General features: G+C 47.3%; 1 protein-coding gene across 2 annotated transcripts in view; it reads right to left on the bottom strand.

The window, feature by feature from the left end:
- Ttc28 (tetratricopeptide repeat domain 28) overlaps positions 1–21,786 on the bottom strand; it is a 483,898-nt gene that overhangs the window by 41,467 nt on the left and 420,645 nt on the right. For both annotated transcript variants that reach the window (XM_085680896.2, XM_048450757.3), the window contains 2 exons: positions 20,233–20,451; positions 18,215–18,380 (listed from right to left, as the gene is read on the bottom strand). In XM_085680896.2, coding sequence (XP_085537022.1) covers positions 18,215–18,380; positions 20,233–20,451 — 385 coding nt within the window. The remainder of the gene's footprint in view (positions 1–18,214; positions 18,381–20,232; positions 20,452–21,786) is intronic.

Genomic DNA, 21,786 nt, shown 5'->3' with positions numbered 1-21,786 from the left:
CTGTATCTGACCCAGAGCCACTCACACTCTGTCTGATGTAGTATTGGTTTTGGTAGAATGAAATTTTAAGCACTCTCTACATTTTATCTTAGTTGCACATTTGGTTCAAAGTTTATAACGTTTCTTACCCTCATAAGGCCACAAGATTGACAATGTGACACTTCTCCCAGCCCCATGGTCTTAAAACATTCTCTCCTTTTCCTAGTCTTATGAAGCTTTCATTGTGAATACCACAGGGAAATCTGACATATATATATATATAATTTCATATACTTAAAAAATAAGAAAATTACTCTTAGCAACATTCTGCCACACCCATAGATCAGCCATCATCAGAAAAGCTTCCTCCTAACGAACACAGAGACCCACAGCTGCACAGTGTGTAGAGAATGAGAGACTTTGGAGCACTCAGTGCTAAATGGGATGTCTCTTTAGGGTTCAGGGAGCTACGTGGAAGAGGAGAGCGAAAGCTTGTAAGAGCCCGAAGGAATAAAAGACACAATGGAAAGAAGCCCTCGATCAGAGTGATCATCGCACATCTGAGCACACAAAGACTCAGGCAGCATGCACAGGTCTAAGCCGGATGGGGTTCTAGAGCTGAGAGGAGGTGGACAAGAGCTCCCATCCCTCACAGAGGAGCATTCAGTTTCTCCTCAAAACCAGCTCACTGTGTCGAGCAGTAGATGGAAACACAGTACCATCTCAATGGTATATTTGTAGGCTTTTTGTCTCATGTTGCTTTGCCTGGGCTCTGGTCTTTTGTTTGTATATCATGGTTTCTGATTTTGGGTTTTTATAGGTTATGGGTTTTTTATATGTATTTTTTTCCTTTTTCTTTGCCTGCTTTGTTTTCTAAAGAGAAAGAAAGAAGGTATGGAGTTAGAAGGGTGGGGAGGCTCTGGGAGGAGATGGGGGAGGAAAAACATGATCAGAATATATTTTATGTAAAACATGTTTTCACAGAAAAGAAGGAAAGAAAGTCCTAGTCTTTAGCCTTCTCCTTTTACACTCTTTTTCTGAAGAACTGATCTCCTGGTTGGCATTTACCTTCAGCCAGAAGAGTGGGTGCTGCTTACCTCAGCTTCCCTCGGGCTAAGAGCAGCTTTCTTTTGGTTATGTTCTTTTTTCTTTTTTAAAGATTTATTTATTTTATATGCACTCATGTCTGTGTGAGGGTGCCAGACTCCCTGGTACTTGAGTTACAAACAGTTATGAGCTACCACGTGGGTGTTGGGAATTGAACTCAGGTCCTCTAGAAGAGCAGCTGGGGCTCTTAACCACTGAGCCATCTCTCCAGTCCCCTTGCTTTTGTTCCTGGAGGTTTGACTGGAGCTAACACTTGCCTTTTCCTCTGCTGGAGGCGCCCTCCACCTTACCCCCGATGACAGCAGTACTGTCTGGAGTAATAAAGGAGACTAGATTCAGAGTCTTGTCTTGAAAATTAAAAAAGGGGTAATGCTGTGGGATAATGCTCTTGTACACTGTAAAGATTTGTCACTCATATTGATCTAATAAAAATCTGATTGGCCAGTAACCAGGCAGGAAGTATAGGCAGGCAACCAGACTAGGAGAATCTGGGAAGAGCAAAGGAAGAGAGTCAGTCTCCACTGCCTGGCTCATGAACTCAGAGACCCTCCTGCCTCTGCCTCCCAAGTGCTGGGATTAAAGGCATGCACTGCCCAGTTTCTATGGCAACTAGTGTGGCTACTGGGATTAAAGGTGTGTGTTACCACTGCCTGGTCTGTAAGGCCGAACAGTGGGACTGTTTTACTCTCTAATCTTCAGGCAAGCTTTATTTATTAAAATACAAATGAAATGCCACTACAGTCCAGACCTGCCTCCCCTGCTGCACACAGGATCTTACAGTCGTGTGGCTGTGATGCCCACTGTGTTTGCTGCTGCTTTTCTCTTATTGGTTCCTGGTATTTTCTGGCTTCTTGGATTCTTTTCTCAACTCTGACGATTTGTGCTCCATCCACCTGCCTCTCAACCTGCTTGTTCTGTGTTATTTCTATGCGCATTAACACCCATTCGCTGGACTCCTCATCTCAGAGCCTGTATTTCTAGACACAGAGCTTCATTGTTATTTTTAAAAGTTTCTGGTTCTATGATGAAACCTTTGGCATTTTTTGTTTGCTAGTGAACACAGTTCCTTGTATGTCATGATAACTGCTGGGAAACCCTGGCCTGTGATTTCCAGCTTCTGAGTCATCTCGGGGATGGTAATAGTTGGCTTCTTTGTTTTAAAAATTGAGTTATATTTTCCCAGATTCTTTGTATTGCAAAGACTCTATAATTGCAGGCATATGGTGTTATTATCATATGAATTCTGTAATGCTGCTCTAAAAAGTACCCCTTTCTTCCCAAAGCAAGCACTGACCCCGAATGGGCTGCAGTGGGAGTGCTCTGCTGGGCTTCACTGTGAGGTGTTCTCCTGGAAAGCAGCTTATATCTCAGTCTAGATCATAACCCTTAGCTAAGATTTGTCCCTTGTCTTTGGACTCAGCATGGGAGCTCGCAGCCACACAAGTAGTACCTAGAGCCTAGAGAAACTGTTATCCAAGATGTGTGGGGACACTTTGATATACATGAATACTATAAAATGATTGCCACAATGGGTAACATGTATGAATTGGTAACCTGTACATGGTAGCTTCATTCTTACAACCTGTGTGGAAAATGTGGGGACACAGGCACACTTAGGCCTCATTGTCTCAGCAAATGCCCAGCATAAACCACAGCATCACCCAGAGCAGTCCCCATGCCACACCTTGGTCTTCATGCACAACTTATGCACTGTGACCAGGCCCTCCCTGCCCAGCTCTGTAGCCACCATCCCATGCTCTATTTCCATGAGTTTAGCTTTTTTAGGTCTCACAGCTCTTTTCCCTTCGAACAGTATGCCCTGTGGAACACTGCAGCCAATAGGCCCAGTAGGAAGAGGGCAAGGTGAGCCTGAGTTCTCTGGCTGGAAGCACAGGGTCTTCCATGAGTGCACAGCTACACACCTCCTTCTGCAGTCAGGTGCAGGTGTGAGTGTTTCCAGGACTGCCATGTCCTGGTCCCATTAGCAAATGCCTGAAGCCTTCTTCCAAGCTCAGCTCTATTCCTCTGTTTGTCTGGATTTCTCCATCTATCTTTGTGTGTTTCCTTTCTGTGTGCATTACTGCTACAGCCCGTGAGAACTTCCTTCCCAGTGACAGCCATGCAGTTAGTGCATGGCAAGAGTCAGGCCTGGGCTTGGCCATCCACTTCTCTCTCTTCTCTGCGGAAACCAAGGCCCATACATCAGGGTGCACACTGGCTCCCCTCTCTGCAGCGCCAGTACGCAGAGATGAAAAGGAGTACAGTGAGCGTGGGAACACGTGGCAATCCTAGTGAACTGCTGCATGTCCTCTGTGATGTGGAATACCGAAGATGGACTATTTCGAGAAGGTGAGGTGGGCCAACTTGGTGCCCATCATGTAACGGTCGAGGTCAGTGACATCCTTGCACGCATAACCTCTGACCTGTGAGCACAAAGATGGCGATTCTCTGTTTCCCTTTGGTTCCTTATGGCCCAGCACAGCACCTGACCAACAGGGATGGCTGGTCACCCCATTAGCTGCCCCTTGCTGGCATTTATCACCTCTCTGTTGCTTGCTTGGATGCCAGTCTTCTTGTTTCCAGGACCAAATGTCTGATAAAAGAAACTTAATTAAGAGAGGGAGACTTTCTTCTGGTATAGTCCATCGTGGTGGGACCCATGGTGGGTGACAGGTGCATGAGGCCACCAGTCATGTGGCATCTGCAGTCAGGAAACAGGGTGGACGGGAAGTGGGACCAGACTACCAAACCTCAAGGCCCACTTTCCAGTTATGCACTTCCTCCAACGAGACTCTATCTCCTAGAAGTTTCCACCTCCTTCTGAAACAGTGGCACCAGTTTGGGGACCGGTGCTCAAACACATAAACCTGTGGGACATAGATCTCCTGTTCAAGCTGCATGTAGCTTCAGGTTTACTCTCACTTAGTGTTCCAGGGGGTCATGGCAGCTCTGATTTCTTCTCTGTCAATACTGCTGCCAGCCCCAGGCAACACTTGAAAGCTCTCAAACACAGGAAAACTATCAGGGATTCAAAGAGCATGGTAGATCATCCTTCAGGCCCACACCCACAGTCAGTGCCCCATAAAAGATTGGGGGCCCCTCAGATTTGGGCTGGGGGTCTACCCCTGACTTCAGTGACAGGGACCCTGTCTTGCTCAGTGCCCCACACACTTTGCTCTCCCTCTCTACCACCCACAAAGGCAATGACTTAAAGTCTGCACTGCTGGAAAATGGCTACAGTCTTTCAAATATCCGCATAGCCAAGCCCGATGCAAGGTTGAGCAAAATCGCCAAGATAATTGTGCAGGGCAGCCCAGAAAGCTGTGTGTCAGACCCACAGGTCCTGTCTGTGTCTAAAAGGGAGTAGCTGGTGCAGAAGGAGAGCTGGGGCTTCACAGGAAATATTTTTATTTCAAGAAGTATCTAGGGCAATACATTTGCATTTTGAAAATAATTCTTCAAACTGAAGAACTTTTGTTTCTCAATGAGGAGTCATTCTCCCATTCTCAGAGTCACTGTCCTGAGATTCTTTAACTGACTGATGTGTCTGACTGCTTAGTAACAGGTTATTTCTCTATTTTCCCATTTTGCACATTTTTCTTTCTTCCACAGTACTCCTAAGGTCAGTGAGACAGAAGAATATATATCTATTAGGCCAAACAGAAGTTTCAGGAAAAAAAAAAAAACAAAACAACAAAAGTTGCCACAGTTTCCAGAAGATGCAGCATTTGGTAGGATGGCAATGGAGGCTTTATACTTGGTTTTCTTTTAACTTCAACAGCACGCGAGCATGCAGATCCCTCCCCCTAGATAACCTGCCAGCACCTGACTTTGAGGGCCTTTCTCTAAAGCCACATTTGATTTCCAAGTCCATGGTTCAGGCAATTAGGAGGCCTTACTAGACCACGCTGAGCCTCAGCTGGATGCTCTGGGAGCAAGAGCACACCACCGTGGGGTGCAGCCACACTAAGCAGGTTCGGAACCTGAGTCTAGAGAAAAGAAGGCTTCACAGGGCCATTTATCTCTTCTTTAGTCAGAAAGAAGAAAAGGTAGGTCTCAATGGGGAAGAAGAAGCCCAACAGGAGCATTAACTAGCCACAGCAGGCATCACCCAGCCGGCAAATAATTTCTGAATGGCGGGTTACTGTGGCCACTCACTGCATAGTGCGATCAGTGTTGAGTGTCACTATCACAGGCCAAGCGAGGGGACTGGCCCATGCAGCTTTCCCTTTGTGCAACACTCTTCATACGATAATTCTATGTCTTTTAAAGGTGGCCACTCTACATTCAAGACCACTGTAGTCCAAAGTCCCCAATCACTGTAAAACATTTTATCTTTAGGGCTTAAAACTCAACATTGAACCAAAGCAAGAGGAAGCAGGCAGGAAGAAAAATACAAAAATATGAAAAACAATGCTCAGTAGTCATGCTGGTTTGAGCCTCAGCACTCTGAGCAAACACATCACCCCTTGCTCTTTTTCAGCTTGTTCCACCTTGTAGCCCCTCTGGAAATGGTGATTTTTCTTAACTCTAGCCAGACCCATTTAAGCAAGACTCAGAACCTTTCTGGCCTCGCTTTAATTTTCAAGAAAAGATGGCTTTTAGTGGCTCAGTGTCACCTGGTTTTTCCACCTCAGCCCCGTGCAGGGTGTCTCCACCCTTGGGAGGAGAATCAGCAGGGAGGGCAGCAGGTTCAGCCTCCTCAGCCTAGACCAGAGTTTATTTCAGCCTGCAGTGCTGCCATCTGCCAGGCGTCAGGGACAGGATATGTCAGCCTGCATCTAGTTTGGGCAGAGGCATTGCTGTTGCTTGGTGTACCTGCGAGGCAGAGGTGAGGGTGCAGAGGCCAGCACAAGCCAGAGCCCCTGATGCCAGGCCTGGTAGTGCTGGTGCAGGACCCTGGAACCCAGCAGAAGACGGAGGGCTGCACTCTTTTCTCAAAGCAGACCCTTAGGGCTGCCGGGAAAGGATGTCTGACCTCACAGTGCCCCTAAGTTAGCAGGAGTACACAAAAATTAAGAAAAAGACAAACAGATTTTCACGAGGTGACAGCCCCTCAATCAGTTCTGCCTGGCACTGCTTATCACGGCGAACTGTCACTGTGTCTGTGCTCATCTGTCAGAAGCAGCAAGGGCATCTCACTGCCCTAATGTGTGGTAGGCATCAGAGGGCTTCCCATGCCCACGTGGCACTCAGAGTGGCTGTTCACTCAAGTCCCATCACTGCTTGTCTGCTCTGGCTCTGCCCACCTCGGCGAGTGTCCAGGAGATTGCCGTGTGCTTTCATGGTGTTCACAAGGGCACAAGCATGTAGGAAGAGGCCGGAGAAACACATGAAGTAGCTGTGAAGGATGTGCCGCCACTCCATGTCATGCCCTATGCACGGATGCCATGCTAACCTAGCCTGTGCATTCAGGAGCAGCTGTGGGTCTCAGTTCCAGCCTTCAGTGGGTGGTTAAATTTCTTCAGGGCCTTCCTGTACCTGTATTATTGACTTCTAGCTCCATGTGCTATGTAACTTCTGAACCTGGCTGGGATGGAGGGGAGGTGCAGGTATGGGTTAGACCCCTGCAGGCATCCTCTGTTTCAGCAAGCTTAATCCACATGTGTGAGCATTCCTGCCTTTATCACATGCAAAAGACTTCTAGAAAAGGCCATGCCATGTAGGATGGGATGTAGGGGATCCCACGCTAGCAGCAGAAGAAATCAAACAGCAAACTCAAGCTCCCTGGAATACCTTACCCTCTGCCTGCGTGGCTGCTGCATTCAGTGGCTCACAAAGCCTCTCAAGCATTCACTTTTTTCTCAGGTTTTCTGAAAACCCAGATTTGAAAACCAGGAACCTAAGAGAAGTTCCTGGTATGTCCTACTCATTCCTGCAGCTGGATTTCTTTGGGGCTCTGGTTCCTAGTATATGGTATCTCCTTTGACAAGATCTTCAATAGGGCTGATCCTGGGCAGGTCAGCTCCTAGATGTGGCCACAAGCCAGTTCCCACAGACATTGTGCAAGCAATACCCCCACTTCACATTCCTGGGAGCTCCTCTTTGATTTTTGTTTATGTTGTCTGAGACAGGGCTTCACATAGCCAAGACTGCTGTTGAATTCCTGATGTTTCTGCTTTAGTCTCCAAGTGTTTGGACTGTAAGCATGTACCACCACACCTAGCCTTGGCACTTATAAGAAAGGGGTCTCATAAGGTAGACTGAGGCTGTGATCCCCACAACAGCCTCTTCCTCCCTGCAGGCACCAGACCTGCCTACACTGCCCCTTCTCCCCTTGGCCTTTGGAGCCTCGTTCACAGTTTTGGTTCACAGTTCTGCTTAAGTTCTTCTGTTGCGTTGACCCTGATTAGACAAAGGGAACATGGCCTTGTTCAGCCTCACACAGCAACCCCACGAGATGGTAACTCCTGTGTCTATCTCATGCCACACACTGAGTGCTGAGCTGTTGCAAGACAGCCTCAGCCCTGGCACAAGTCACACGCTTATAGAATATTTCCAAAGCAGCACGATCCATAGTCAGAGTACAAATGCAAATTCTGTTTCACTACACAATATAAATGCCAAAAGGTACAGACGCATGTCTTCCCAATGGTGTTCTGGCAATGAAACACTGTTCTCATAAAGTAACCTTTACCAGTGCAGATTGATTGGGGTGCTATGGTTACCCTTGGGCAGTTGTGCCCAAAATATTCGTGAGAAAATCTTAAGAGGAAACCGATCCTGGCTCATAGCTTCCAAAGGTTCAGTCTGTGACTGTTTTCCCATACACCTGGGACACACAGTCAGAAAAAGCTTCTTCAACTCTTGAGAAGAAGTGAAGGGTAAGGGGTACCTAGTGATCACCTACAACCTTCAAGGTTTCCTCAAGTGACTCCCACCATCCAAAGTTTCATGAAACAGTGCCACTAGCTGGGGGCCAAACATTCATCACACAAGCCTGTTGTGGGGCACTGCATAGTCAAACCACAAGGACAATAACAGAACACCAGCTACAGATCTCTATAGAGATAGGTTGAAACCCCTAAAGAACCATAATAACTTCGATGGGGCTTATGACCTAGCAAGGACACAATAGCCTTGCCTTGGTACCTGCTGAATAGGTACTAGCTAGCTGTCATGTGACTTGGCCTGTCAGCTCATCAGCAAGTTTCACCTTTAATCTGAATATGGGTGATGACACTAATCACAGCAATTTCCCTCATTCCTTGCTTTATTTAGTAAAATTTAAATACTATAATAAGCAACCCTTGACATACAACGATTAGGCTCTTGGAAACAGTATGCACCATTGTCCCTCTGACTGAGCCCATCTCCTGTCTGGAGTCCAGCTTTAAATTAAGAACCTGGGATAACTTCAGAATCCTCACTCCTTGGCTGTACTTTCTATACAGGGTCATGGTATCTGCATTGCAAAAGGATGCAGGTGACTTGGGGACACTTCATTTTCATCTCTTTTGGAAGCTGTCTGCTGTTCTGCTTTGGGTTCCTCACCAAAAGCATTTCTAGCACTTGGGATATTGTTTATAGATCTGTTCTGTAGCCTTTGCTCATGTGATCACACCTAGGACATGCCTTCTAAGCAGTATCTGTCCTCCTATAGCCCAAGGATTTAACAATGTACCCACATCACCTCCCATCCTTGGTGTCATCAGCTCTGTTGATGCCCATCTTCAGTCTAGCAGTGTTGAAGTCAGGTGGCATGTGTGAACCAGCATAGCTCAGTTGGTGCTCGAGATAAAATGCACTTGATGACAAAAGAACTTACACTATGGGAACACATAAACTGGCCTTCCCCGTAATCTGATGACTGCGCTAAGGGCCATCATAGAACCTTCATCCAGCAAATGATGGAAGCAGATACAGAGATCTACAGTGAAGCACTGGGCTGAGATACCTGATGCTAGTCCAAGAGAGGGAGGAGCAATAATATGAGCAGAGGGGTCAAGACCATGATGGTGATACCCATAGAAGCAGCTGATCTGAATTAGTGAGAGCTCCCTGACTCTGGACTGAAAGCAGGGGAATTGGCATAGGGCCAAACTAAGATCACTGAATGTGGGGGACAGTTGTGAGGCTTGAGCAGTCTGCGGGGCCACTGGCAGTGGGACCAGAATTTATCCCTAGTGCTTGAACTGGCATCTCTTTGGAGGGATACATTGCTCAGCCTAGATATAAGCGGGAGGGCCTTGGTCTTGTCTCAAAATGAAGTGTTGAACGTTGTTGCCTCACCATGGGAAGCTTTACCCTTTCTCAAGAGTGGATAGGGGATAGGGTGGAGGAAAGGGTAGAGCGGGAGGAGGGGAGAAAGAGGGAACAGGGTTAGCTATGTAAATTGAGAAAAGATTGTATTAAAAAATTCTTAATTAAAAAGGAAGAAAATAAAAAAGAAAGAAGAAGAAGCAGAAGAAGAGGAAGAAGAAAAAGCAAACCACTAAATGGGGAACCTGAGCAACAGTTGCCTCCTAAGGCCTACTATTTCTTTACAGTGGAAGAATACATTCCCCTTAGCAGGGCAGTCTACACTTGCAATTTAGTCACAGCCTATGGGAGCTAGAATAGTAGTTTCCACCCAGCTACTATCATACCTAGCCAGCCGTGTGCTCGTCAGAGTTCCCAGACTGCCACAGTTCTGTTCCAGGTGCTCAGGGAGCAACTTCTATGCAAGCAAGCCTGGCTACATTTCAGAGTTATAGTGAGGTGTCTGGAAGTCTAGGTGTCTCCGTCCAGGGAAGCTCGGCCTGCGGTTCCCACCTTGCCTCCCTCTTCTGATCTGTGGTAGAAGTTCTTAGCAAGCACCAAACAAAGCCGCTCTATTACTTTAAAACCCATGTTAGGAATCTTCTGTCTAGCAGCAAAGTGCCATTAAGGAGGACAGAGGTGGGCGCCAGGGCTGCCCAGGCAGAACTACACCAAGGCATATAGATGCAGTTTCCAAGGGCCACCATGAGAGAGAGAAAATAAAAACATGAAACTATGTCAGCATGGACAGGCGGGCACACAGTATTTCCTGCTGACCTCTCTGTGGGTCAGGCTCCACTCAGTGAAGAGAGGGAAAGAGTCCAAGCTCCTGAGCATCACCATCCACTCGGGAGACACACACATGCCATTTATAAAGCAGCCAGTTTGCTTGTATTACTATTGAGAACCAATGGGGGTCTGAGTGCTGCTGTGGACTCCACAGACTTGCTCAGTCCGGTGAAAGCCATGGGAATGTTTATTCTGGAGGTTGCTAGGCCATCACAGGGTAGAAGGAAGGTTGAGTAGATAGGATAGCATCTGCCTCACTCTCAGTTGGTCCTGAGGGGAGGACACCTGAGCAGATCTTCAAAAGGCCTCACTAGAGAAGGTGGAGATTATGTGCCCAGCATGACTGGGTCATCAAGGTGGAGAAGGATGTCATGCTAGGGCAGAAAAGCTGCCCAAGTGGCAGGCTGGACCCCACTATACAGTGGTGGGAAGGCAGATGGGAACCCAGAGCCCATCAGACCCCTGGCAGCAATTAGCTGTGTGGGAGAGCACAGAAACTGTGACAAACACAGCCCTGAAAGGCTCCCCTGGCAGGAGGGTGGCAAAAGCATACAGGAGAGGGACATGACAGGGAGTCAGGAGGTGGCCAGGCGACAATGGTGTGACCTACACTGGAGCGTGCTTTCACTGAAGGCTGTGCAGATATAGCACACAGGCTCACGACCCTAGCTAGCACTGCAGCAGCACTGTGGGGTGACTCTGGTGTAACTTAGATCTTGTGGAACTAAAGCTGCAAATGCGCCCATCTCCTGCCCTGTCCCCTTCTAGCCTGATGCCCTATTCCACTTGGGGTTCTAGTTTCAGCTTAACGGTCTGGCTGCTTTAGCTGTGTCACCTACATAGGTCAGATGGCGTTTGTCTCCGTGCCGGACTTATTTCATTGGCAGATTGTGGTACATGATAGGATTTCTTCCCCCCCCACCTCTCTCTCACACACATTATTATTATTATTATTATTATTATTATTAGAGTTTTTTTCAAAACAGGTTTTCTCTGTGTAACAGTCCTAAGCTGTCCTGGAACCAGCTCTTGTAGACCAGGCTGGTCTCGAACTCACAGAGGTCTGCCTGCCTCCTAAGTGCTGGGACTAATGGTGTGCACCATCGCCTGGCTGATTTATTTTTTAAGGGTGGATAATATCCCACTGAATGTACATACCACATTTTCTTACATATTTTCCCCTAGAAGGACACTTTGGTGCCTTCCACCTTTTGGGTATTGTGAACAGTGCCACAGTGAACATGGTGTGCACCTGTTTCTTTCAGTTTGTGTTTTCAATTCTTATGATTTAATACCTAGCAGGGAGGTTGTTGTTTCCATATGTTAGTGATATGTTTAGTCTTCTGGGGAACCCCGGTACTGTTTACCTTAGTGGCGACACTGTCTCACTCTCCAATAAACACCACTTATGGCCTCTAGCTTCCCATCCCAGTCCTCGTTATTTGGTACTTTTTGTTCCCGATGTGAAGACGGCCTCTCACAGACATTTGATTTATGTTACTCTAGCAATGCAGGACATCTTTTAATGTGCTTGCTGGCTGTTTGGTATCTCTCTGGAGAAAAGTGATTCCCACTTCTGCCCATTTTACACTGGGCTGTAGCTTTTCGGTTTATTCTGAATCTGCTGCCTTTTCCGCTGCAGCCATTCCGTTTGTTATACTCGGATTTTCAAGTCCTATGTGGTGTGGGAGAATTGTCTGTATTCTGTCAATCACGTTTTAAATAAACGCTGATTGGCCAGGCAGGAGGTGTAGGTGGGAAAACCAGACAGGAAGTGGAAATGATGCAAGGAGAGCAGGAGAATTCTGGGGAGGAGGAAGTTGATTCCTCCCACTCCTGCCCAGATCACCGAAGCAGCAGGATGTAAGCTGCCCCACTGAAAAAGGTACTGAGCCATATGGCTAACATAGATTAGAAAAATGGGTTAATCAAGATATGAGAGTTAGCTAATAAGAAACCTGACCTAATGGGCCAATCAGCTTTATAACTTACGAAGTCCTTTGTGTGATTTTTCTCTGGGACTAAACAGCTGGGGGGCCAGGCAGGACAGAAAACCCCAACAAGCTAGCTGTGGGGAACTGGACAGGACATAAATACAAACAAGCAGGACAAAAACCCCAACAAGCAGGCCTGGCCTTTTCATGTTACACCTATGTGTCCTCTCTAGATGTGTGTGTCCTTCCTTCCTTTGTTTTCTTCTAATTTTTATGACTTTGGGTCTTACATCAGGTCTTTAACTATCTGGACTGGGCCTGTATAAGGTTCCAGGTAGGGCTCAACTTCATTCTTCTGTGAGTGATACTTGGGGTTCCACGTTTTTCCATTTACTTTAATTCCTTTCAACAGTGTTTGCCATGCTCAATATGCAGACCTTTTCTCGGTTATGTTCAGTCCAGTTGCTCTAATGTGACACAGAAGCAGCTCTCTGGGTTGAGCTCAGAACCCTGCAACCTGCTTGAATCTGATGTAGGAGAGTCTTCTATCTATCTGTTGCTTCCATTGGTTAATTAATAAAGAAAACTGCCTCGCCTGATAGGTCAGAACATAGGTAGGCGGGGAAGACAGAACTGAATTGTGGGAGAAAGAAGCAGAGTCAGAGAGCCACCCTCCATGAAGCTGCCAGGTCAGACATGCTGAATCTTTCCCGGTAAGCCACGACCTTGTGGTGACATACAGATTATTAGAAATGGGTTGAGTCAAGATGTGAGAGTTAGCCAATAAGAGGCTAGAGATAATGGGCCAGGCAGTGTTTAAAAGAATACGGTTTCCATGTAATTATTTCGGGTAAAGCTAGCTGGGAGCTGGGTGGTGGGACACAGCCCGCTGCTCCATTTTACAACATGAATCTATGTAATGTCCACATTACCTGCGACTCTAGGGGCCCAAGCTTTCATATTTCACTTCCTCCTTTCACTTCCCCCCAGGCCTGACTTCCCTGATGAAATTGCCCATTCTGGGTGACAGTGGCAGGAGACAGTATATTCTCCTGCTGACTCTAGCAAGGGCACTAAGGGGTGATGCCAGCTGAGGACCAGCCTCACACATGGTTGTGCCAATGTTGAGGGCCCTCTGCGTTCTTCCTCTTTTATACTTTTATCACTAAAGGGTGTCATAAGGTGTCTTTTCCACTTTAGCTGGGCTGAGACTACGTCTCTGCCCTCCTGTTCATATGCACTATATAAATTTTCAGGTTCTGAACTCTTCCGGCTTTCTGTAGATCAGTCCCATTTGGTTAGAACAAGGCATCCTTTCCATGGATGTTGATTGGTTCTGGTGTTTCCTGAGGCATTTGTGTGCTGTGGAATAATCCTTCTGTATAGTGTGAAAAGATGTCACTATAGTTGGTTTAATAAACAAGCTGCTGGAAAATAGCTGAACAGGACAAAGTTAGGCAGGAAAATCAAACTGAGAATGACGGGAGGAGGAAGGGTGGAGTCAGAGGAGTTGCTAGCTAGATGGAGAACAAGTGAGACACACAAAATAGGATAGAAGTGAAAACCAGGAGCCTTGGGGCAGCACATAGATTAATAGAAATGGATTAAGTTTTAAGAGCTAGCTAGTAATAAGCCCGAGCTATTGGCTGAGCATTTATAATTTATATCTAGCCTCTGAGTGGTCATTTGGGAGTAGGCGGTCAGGACAGGAAAATGCCACCTACATGTGTAGCCACAGTAAGGACATCGGTTTCCTCATGGCATCATGCAGTTCTGGTGTCAGGATAAGTCTACCATAAAATGTATCTGAACTGACTCTTCCCTTGCAGTTGCATGGATGCTCTTTGCTCCTCTGTATGAGGTGGCAGTGGTCTATAATGAAATCATCTGGCCTTGGACTTGCCCCTGCTAGAAAGAGCTAGGCACCAGTTCAGTCTTGTAACTACTTAGAGATCTGCCCAGATGTTTTATTTTTACAATTCCACGGCAGCCTGTTCTGTCTCTGCCATTCTAGACAGGGCATGGCCCCCACCATGTTGAAATCAGAGCAGCTGTGGCTGTCTTCAGACAGCCTTCACGAGAATCCTCCTTTCTGAGGGATGGGGTTGTCATCTGAGCCTCACCTGAGATTCCTTCACCACCCCTGCTGGCCCCCAAAAGCATATGGTCTGGGATGCTAGTGTATACAGGAAGTGGAAGGTTGGCTAGAGCAGGAACACCAGGGATGCAGTTTTCATGAGTTGTCACCCATGTTGGGATGGATCCTGGGTGATGTAGCTGTCAGAGAGTCACTGACAGACTCACTGGTTCCCAGATATACTTGCACGTTCTGTTGTATGCTATCAGCATGATAGAGAGAGATGCCACAGGAAGTCAGCGCAGCATGCCCAGACAGAGGTGTTCATAGTTTGGGTGAGAGAGGGAGGAGCAGAGGGGGGGTGGTGGAGGTGGGGCAGGGGGTAGGGTGGGATAGAGAGGAGGGCATGACAGCTGAGACATGCATCTTGTTGGATAGGGGCAAGAATGGAAAATAAAAGCATACCATCTACTAGGACCAGATATGGTGATGGGCTCCCAAACTTGTGTCTTATTCTTTGCGCAGTAAGATTACAGGAAGGTCTCTATGTTTTCTTTTGGATGATGAAGGTTTTCTGTGGTTATTTATTTCTAACTTAAAAAATAACATATGGCCACTATATAAAACATAAACACGCACAGCAACCCTGAAATGATGAAAAGAGTAACGAACATAGCAAACATCCCTAATCCCACCATCAGCGTACAATACAGTCCATTTTATGTGTGTATTGCATAAACACACTTCATTCATTATATTATATAATTTCGTACTCAACTTCCTGTCTAGCATTCTATCCTCCAGCTGTACAGCTTTATAAATTAGGACAGACTTTGCAGGGGGAAAACTGCATGCTTCAAACCTTCTTACTGTCTTCATGAAACTGCAGGAAAAATCCTCCCCAGGACTCCCTGCAGGACTCTGCCGTACAACACACACTGTTAACAGAATCGCTCCAGGCCTGGGGAAGCCTGAGGTGGGATCTAACCTACTGAGGGCAGCCCGGCAGAGTGACCACTAAGCAAGGAGCCCCAGCTTGTGGGAGATACTAAGGGTTCCAGTGCTCACTGATACAAGAACAAAGGAACTGCCAACTCCTTCCTAGTCCCTGCCTCTAATGGAGGCTGAGTTTAAACTCAAGACAATCTTTAGTTGAAAATGTAAAGAAAGCAGCATGGTTCAGCCTTTAGCATTACACAATGCCCCTCAGGCAAGGTGGGGTTCAGTGGGGAGATACTTGTGAAGGTCAAAGGTGAGTCTCTTCCTTTGTGGGTGTGGTTTATCCAGGCCCCACAACCGAGATGAAGTGACATGGGTTTTTCATGTGGGCTAAGCTTCACTATTTTCCATTCTTGCCCCTATCCAACAAGATGCATGTCTCATCTGTCATGCCCTCCTCTCTATCCCACCCTGCCCCCTGCCCCACCTCCACCACTTCCCCTCAGCTCCTCCCTCTCTCACCCGAACTATGAACACCTCTGTCTGGGTTTGACTTGAAATGACCTGGGTGGCCACCTAGTCACTGTAAAGAAAAGGGCACACTGGATTGTTCCTTCCCATGCTTGTGTAGAGGGTTCAAGCAGCAGGTGCTTATCCAGGTACCTCTGTGCATTTACTTTAAGTTCCAGACTGTGGCTTTAGTTTGAAACCTAGACTGACATTCTGAATTTGCCCAAGAAAGGTTTTCCCTCTTGAGGAAACTTCCTCAGCTCTAGAGGCTGTCCAAGAGAAAGCACTGCCACTCTGGACAGTTCCTATGCAAGAGACCAGTTAATCATCACAAAGACTGACAAGAAGTCCAGGACCCAAGGAAGAGGAGGGTGGCCTGAGGGGTCTCTAAAGTCATTATGTGTTCAGGATACAATGACTTCAGAAGCATAGTTCTTACTAGGGTCCTCTGGAGCTCCCAGTGCACGCTATTTCCTGGTCACACATTCTTGCTGCACCTGTATTTTCATTTGTACGCACACTGGGATTTAAGTCTTTATCACCTGTTACTGACCACAGTGTAGACAGGTCAGTAGGCTGCCTGCCCTGGTCATCACTATCCCAGTATCTGGCCATAGTGTAGGTCGGTCAGTAGGCTGCCTGCCCTGGTCATCACTATCCCAGTATCTGACCACAGTGTAGGTCGGTCAGTAGGCTGCCTGCCCTGGTCATCACTACCCCAGTATCTGACACACAGCAGACTTGTATAGAGCGGCTGCACCAGTCCTGAGGCGGGGGGATGAAAAAGATAAGAAAGAGCACACTGGCCTCACATCCACTGTGGGAAGAGCCTTGTGATGAACTTCAGTCTCTGAGTCCTTGGACACTGTCAGAGGCAGGCACTGCCTAGTTTGCCATGCTCACTCTCCCCCTGTATTTCCTCTGTGGGCTAGCTTTTCCCTTTCCTTCTCACTTCAAGAGTAAAATTCCTGGGCCAGAGAGCGGCCCGGTCACCCTGACACACACATGCTGTGCATTTATGGTTTAAATCTCAGAGGGCATCCATACTTCCCTACAGTATCAACCCCTGTGACCACCACAGCATGGCCCAAGGCAAGGCCAGGCCAGCCTGGGATGGACAGCAACTACAGTGTGTATATGGACAATGCCTGTTCATCCTTCATAAAAACAGAAGCTAGAAAATGACATTTTATATGATTTGGCTCTTTTATCAAAATACGATATTAATTTTGATAATGAAGAATAGAACAGGCCTGGCCTGGAAGTCTGTCTGGGTGAAAATTGCCTTGACCCTGGTTCTGACACCAGCGTGAGCAAGTCCCAATCCACTTATGTCATTGATTTCAGCTAGATAGGAATCTGAACCAGGAGGCCATTCCATCCCCTTATAACCTTGATGCTACACGGCCCAGTGGTTATTCTGTTTCTCATGTAAGAGCCCTTTTATAAGTATATAGCACCCCAAGAAGCACCCACACTTGGAGCCAGGCAAAGTGCCCAAGGGAGCACAGAGACACCCTGGGCTCTGTGGTTTCAGGCTATTTAGGACAAAAGTAGAGGTTCTGCCCAGACCCAACTCTGCCTGCTATGGACAAGTCCTAGTTACTTTCACTCTGGACAGCTGGTGCTGTGGAGCCCTGTCCTCTGGGTATAATATGACAAGTACTGTGATGACCCACTAGACTGTCAAAAGACTGCTGGTGCTCCCTCATGGAAAGAAGGCCAGCGGCCCCTCTCCTAAAACTCCAGCCATTGCTGCTGCACATGATCTTGGGAGGCACTAGCAACTTGACACTGTGTCTATCGCTCTTCTGGGACAGATGTGGCACATGACCATAGGCTTTCCATGCCCATCTGTATAGGAAGCAGAAGAGAGCTAAAGTGGGATGTCTTGGTGATACAGGTGTTCGAGGATCAGTCATGCACCCTTACCCATGCTCTGTAAGGCAGCCCCCTAAACTCCCTCAATTACCAGTTTGGACTTGGAGGGAATACATCTGTTGCTGGTGCCCTAACTGAACTGAGTAGATGTTTTCATGAGAAATGAAACATTTGGCTACCATTGCCCAAGGACTTGGGTACTTACAAATATCCTTTGGCAGTTTCTTTTTGAAGGAAGTGTTCGGAGGAAACCAGTTTCCATACAGAAGATAATCCAGCATCGTACTGAAACACTATCAGAAGCACAGTCCCCTCACACCATTTGTAGAAAGCCACCTCTGTCCCCAGCCCTGATATCTGGGAAGCCAACTCTCTACACTTCAGCCCTCCAACATTCAGATCTCACAGATTCTGTCAATCAGCTACAGCACAAACTCAGTATCCTGTTTATAGATGAATATTGTCTCTGTTTAAGTTAGCTGTCATGTTACCTTCACAGCCACGCTTACAGTCAGTGCCGCAGCCTGCTCAAGGACCCCACATCTCAGAAAGAGGTCCTTTCCCAGCTCAGGATTTTAATGAAAGAGCCCCCTCCAGGGGACATGTGTGCTTGACCTTTGACTGTTGCTGCAGTGACTGCGCTGAGACCAATAAAGTATGTGATTCCTACAAGGTGTCTTCTACTGGTTCCTGACTCCAAATTCCTAGAAAAACCCACCCGAACTGGAACAAAGATGAACTAGGAACACCCTCCTACCTGGAGTAGTAAGACTCTACCCCCAGGGCCTCCCGGACGCTGGCAATGTGCTGCTCCAGGACAGAACTGGTTGCTATGGGCAGAGTTGCACTGCTGCTGGCTTGGAAGTCACTGGAACCTTCCACTGAGTTATCACCCAGGTAATGCTCGTGAAACTTCAGGATTCCTGCAACAATGTAAGCATGGCAATGTCACAGATGGTTGGGTAGCAAGAGATCAAATGAAGGTAGGAGAGGGGAATTTAGGTACTGTGTAGCTTCTTTGCCAAGCATGCTGAGACCCCGAGGTTTTGGGGTTTTCTAAACTGGAGCAGTGCTCACTCACAGTCCATGCTATGAAGACACAGGCCTGCTTCTGATGACGCATGCAAAAGTCCTGAGGTCGGATTCCTTCCTATGCACTTTCAGAATAGCGCTCTGGGGACTCTCGCTTCATGATCAGTATGCAAGTGTCCAGATCAAGCCTCAGCAGAGACTGAAATCCTGAACAAATCCACACTAGTCAAGAGGAAGTGGCACAAAAGATGTTTTGTTTCACAAAAGCAAACCATAATGAGCAGATAGCCATTTAAAAATAAAACCAACTGGTCAATGGCCACTAATGGTTTAAGGGAGGGAAAAAATGGGTCTGTGATATAGAGGCAGTTCACCATGACTTCCTGGCAATAAGCATAAACTGTGTCCTCATATGGTAATGAGGTACGCTGGTCCTCCGATTGGATTAGAGCCCTGGCAAAAGTTCCAGTCTCATTAACAGTACAGAGAACAAAAAGGGACACAATAGGTATCTCATTACACACAGCTCATTGTCACATGGATCTGGCATGTCACATGGATCTGGCATGCCACCTGTCAAATGTGTCCCCAACAATGCAGTCTTTGCAGAGAAGGCTCTTAATATCTGCCAACCATCACACTCTGTGCACACGACTGTGAGCCCCACTTAGAGGCAGGGGTGCAGATGTCACTTACTAGGTCACCAGAAAAATAACAACTTAAAACATAGCATTACAAGGTTGGGGTGGGGCTGGAAAGGTGGCTTGGAGGTTAAGAGCATTGACTGCTCTTCTAGAGGTCCTGAGTTTAATTCCCAGCAACCACATAGTGACTGACAACCATCTGTAATGAGATCTGGTGCCCTCTTCTGGTCTGCAGGGATACAGGCAGGCAGAATACAGGCTAGGGATAAGAGTAAGGATGCTGTTTGTGGAAAGCCCAGGAGGATGTGGCTGTGAGGGAGAGCTGATCATGCTGACGCAGAGCAGGCCCAAGTGCTTAGAAGCCATAGCTCTGACATTGTCACCCTGGCACCATCATTGCTCCAACACCACTGCCTTTACTACAGATGGACAGAGAAGCTTGTCACTTCTCCCTGGCAGCTGAACTTTTTCAGATATGCAAGAACCCCATCTTCAGGATTCTCAATTATAAGACCCACTTCTCCAGTCAGTAAGCTCCAATTGGATCTGGTGTCTCCAACATGGTGAGGCCATCAACATTTTACTATGCAAAAAATATGGCCCCACAGTCAATTAGTAGTTTTGTATGAACGAAACTGTTACATCCTGAATGTTTAGTGCTGACTTAACAAAAGAGGATTTTTACTTCTAAAACAGATTTTCAACAGAACTAGTAAAAAAAAAAACAAATTGATTCTGTTAAACTCAGAAATGTAAGCTTACGACTTTCATTATAAACAACGGAGAGTTATCGTTGCTTTGGTACCTAATTTCCACATGGAGAAAGCACTTGTCAGGTGGTCTTTACTCCGCAGCTGGAGAGCAGCCACTTACAAATCAACTGCTGCATTCACCCTTCTTGTTGTCTCCTTTGTCAGTGTTTCCTCAACCGGCAGCAAGGAGCCGCAACTCCTTTAGCTGTTTGATTAGTAGAATGGTCCGCCATGGAATAGCCACTGCAACTAAGGCTTTTGTTCATCTGGCCTAGAAGATGGCACCTTCCCACTCCGCCCCTTTCCTAGCCTCCTCACTTTCTGTGTTTCACAGATGGACACCTCACCTGCTCCAGGAGCAAGCAGCCAGCTGTAGAGGTAGCCAGCGGCCAGGGAGTAGTAGAGCACCAGGCCCCGCTGTGCATTGACCGTCTCTAGGATCTGATCGATGGTGATGGGCGAGTAGGGGTCAGAGTCCTGTTGTCCCGTCTGTCTTTCTACCAGCAGGTCAGCAAATGCCCGTGTCCGACCTCTTTCCGCTACTGCCAGGGCTTCATCATGATGGCCTAGGAGACAGAGGGACAGGTGTTATCACTTGGGGTACAGCTGAGTGCCCATCTGAACTGGGAAAGGAAACTGGGTATGGAGATTCTGGGCAGATGTTCTTTATCACTGCCTGCACGGGTGGTGGCCTTGCTGTCCCACTCTGCGCTCCTATCATTCCATGGGCAAAGAGTCGAAGCCTCTGAGACCTCTAGATTTTAAGCCACTTCTTTCCCAAGCTTTCCTTCAGCCTTCAGTATACCGTCTAGCCCTGTCTCCTCTAAGACAGTGTGCACACTTGTCATATCAGTGCGAAAGCATGGCAATGCGAAGCCACAGGCTACCAGTGAGGGACACACTGCAGAGCATGGACTTCAGGGTAACAGCACCATGGAATTGTTGCCAGAGCAAGGGCTGCGGAGATAGAAAGCTCAAGCAACAGTTGCAGTGGCTGTTCAAGGGGGCTCCCCCTGCTGCCAGGCAGCCTTAGAAAGAGTGGTTTACATGAGTGTATGCAGAGACCCTCTTTCACTCTATTAACTTATTAGCCAGAACAGTGGGACAATTTCTGTGCACACTGGAAAATTAGCCCCAAAGTCCTGGAAGATTTAACGCTGTGATCATAATGGGCGAAAAATTACAATCCCAGGCAAGAGCACATTCTATTTTTCAAGAGGAAACTCGAGCATTAGATGTGTGGGAAGGACAGGTGGTAGAAAGGCTTCAAATGCCCAAAGCACTTTGCTAATTTTGATGAACACTATGATGTCTGTTTTCACTGCCACCCTGACTGGTTTGGGGATCACCTAGGAGACACCCAGAGGTGTCTCTTGAAGGGTCCTTTAGCAGACAAAAGGAGACCCACTCCTGAGCAGCAAAGCCCAGCTGGGGTCCCAGACCTAATACAAAGGCCACGGAGGGAGCGAGAGCCAGCTGAGCACCAGCACTTATGACTGGATGACCAGCCTCCTACTCTCCACCCCATATTGGGCCGTAACCCAGACGAACCTTCTGAAATTTGTTTTGTCAGGTGTTTTGTTATAGTAAAAGTAACTCATACAAAAATCGTCTGGGAAGTGGCAGGCCATGGAAGAGGCAAGAAAGGGACACTGTGGCCACCAAAGCCCAGGGAAGGGTGGCTGTGGACTGTCCTGATACCCTGCAATACACAGGCTGGGAAGGTGGGGAAGAACCCTGAGTAATATAGTTCAGGGCATAGGCAAGCCTATGAGTACAAGCAATAGGTAGCAAAAATGCATGGCTGAGAAAACAGAAGAGGCTAGTGTCGTCTTGGCACATGGCCAGAGGGGGACTGAAGCAAGTGTTGGTAGAAGGGACACCTGGTGCAGAGGGACACT

This window comes from Myodes glareolus, chromosome 2, assembly GCF_982192425.1.
Source record: "Myodes glareolus chromosome 2, mMyoGla1.1, whole genome shotgun sequence".
Classification (NCBI taxonomy): Eukaryota; Metazoa; Chordata; class Mammalia; order Rodentia; family Cricetidae; genus Myodes; species Myodes glareolus.
This window is presented reverse-complemented; position numbering and strand designations above follow the sequence as displayed.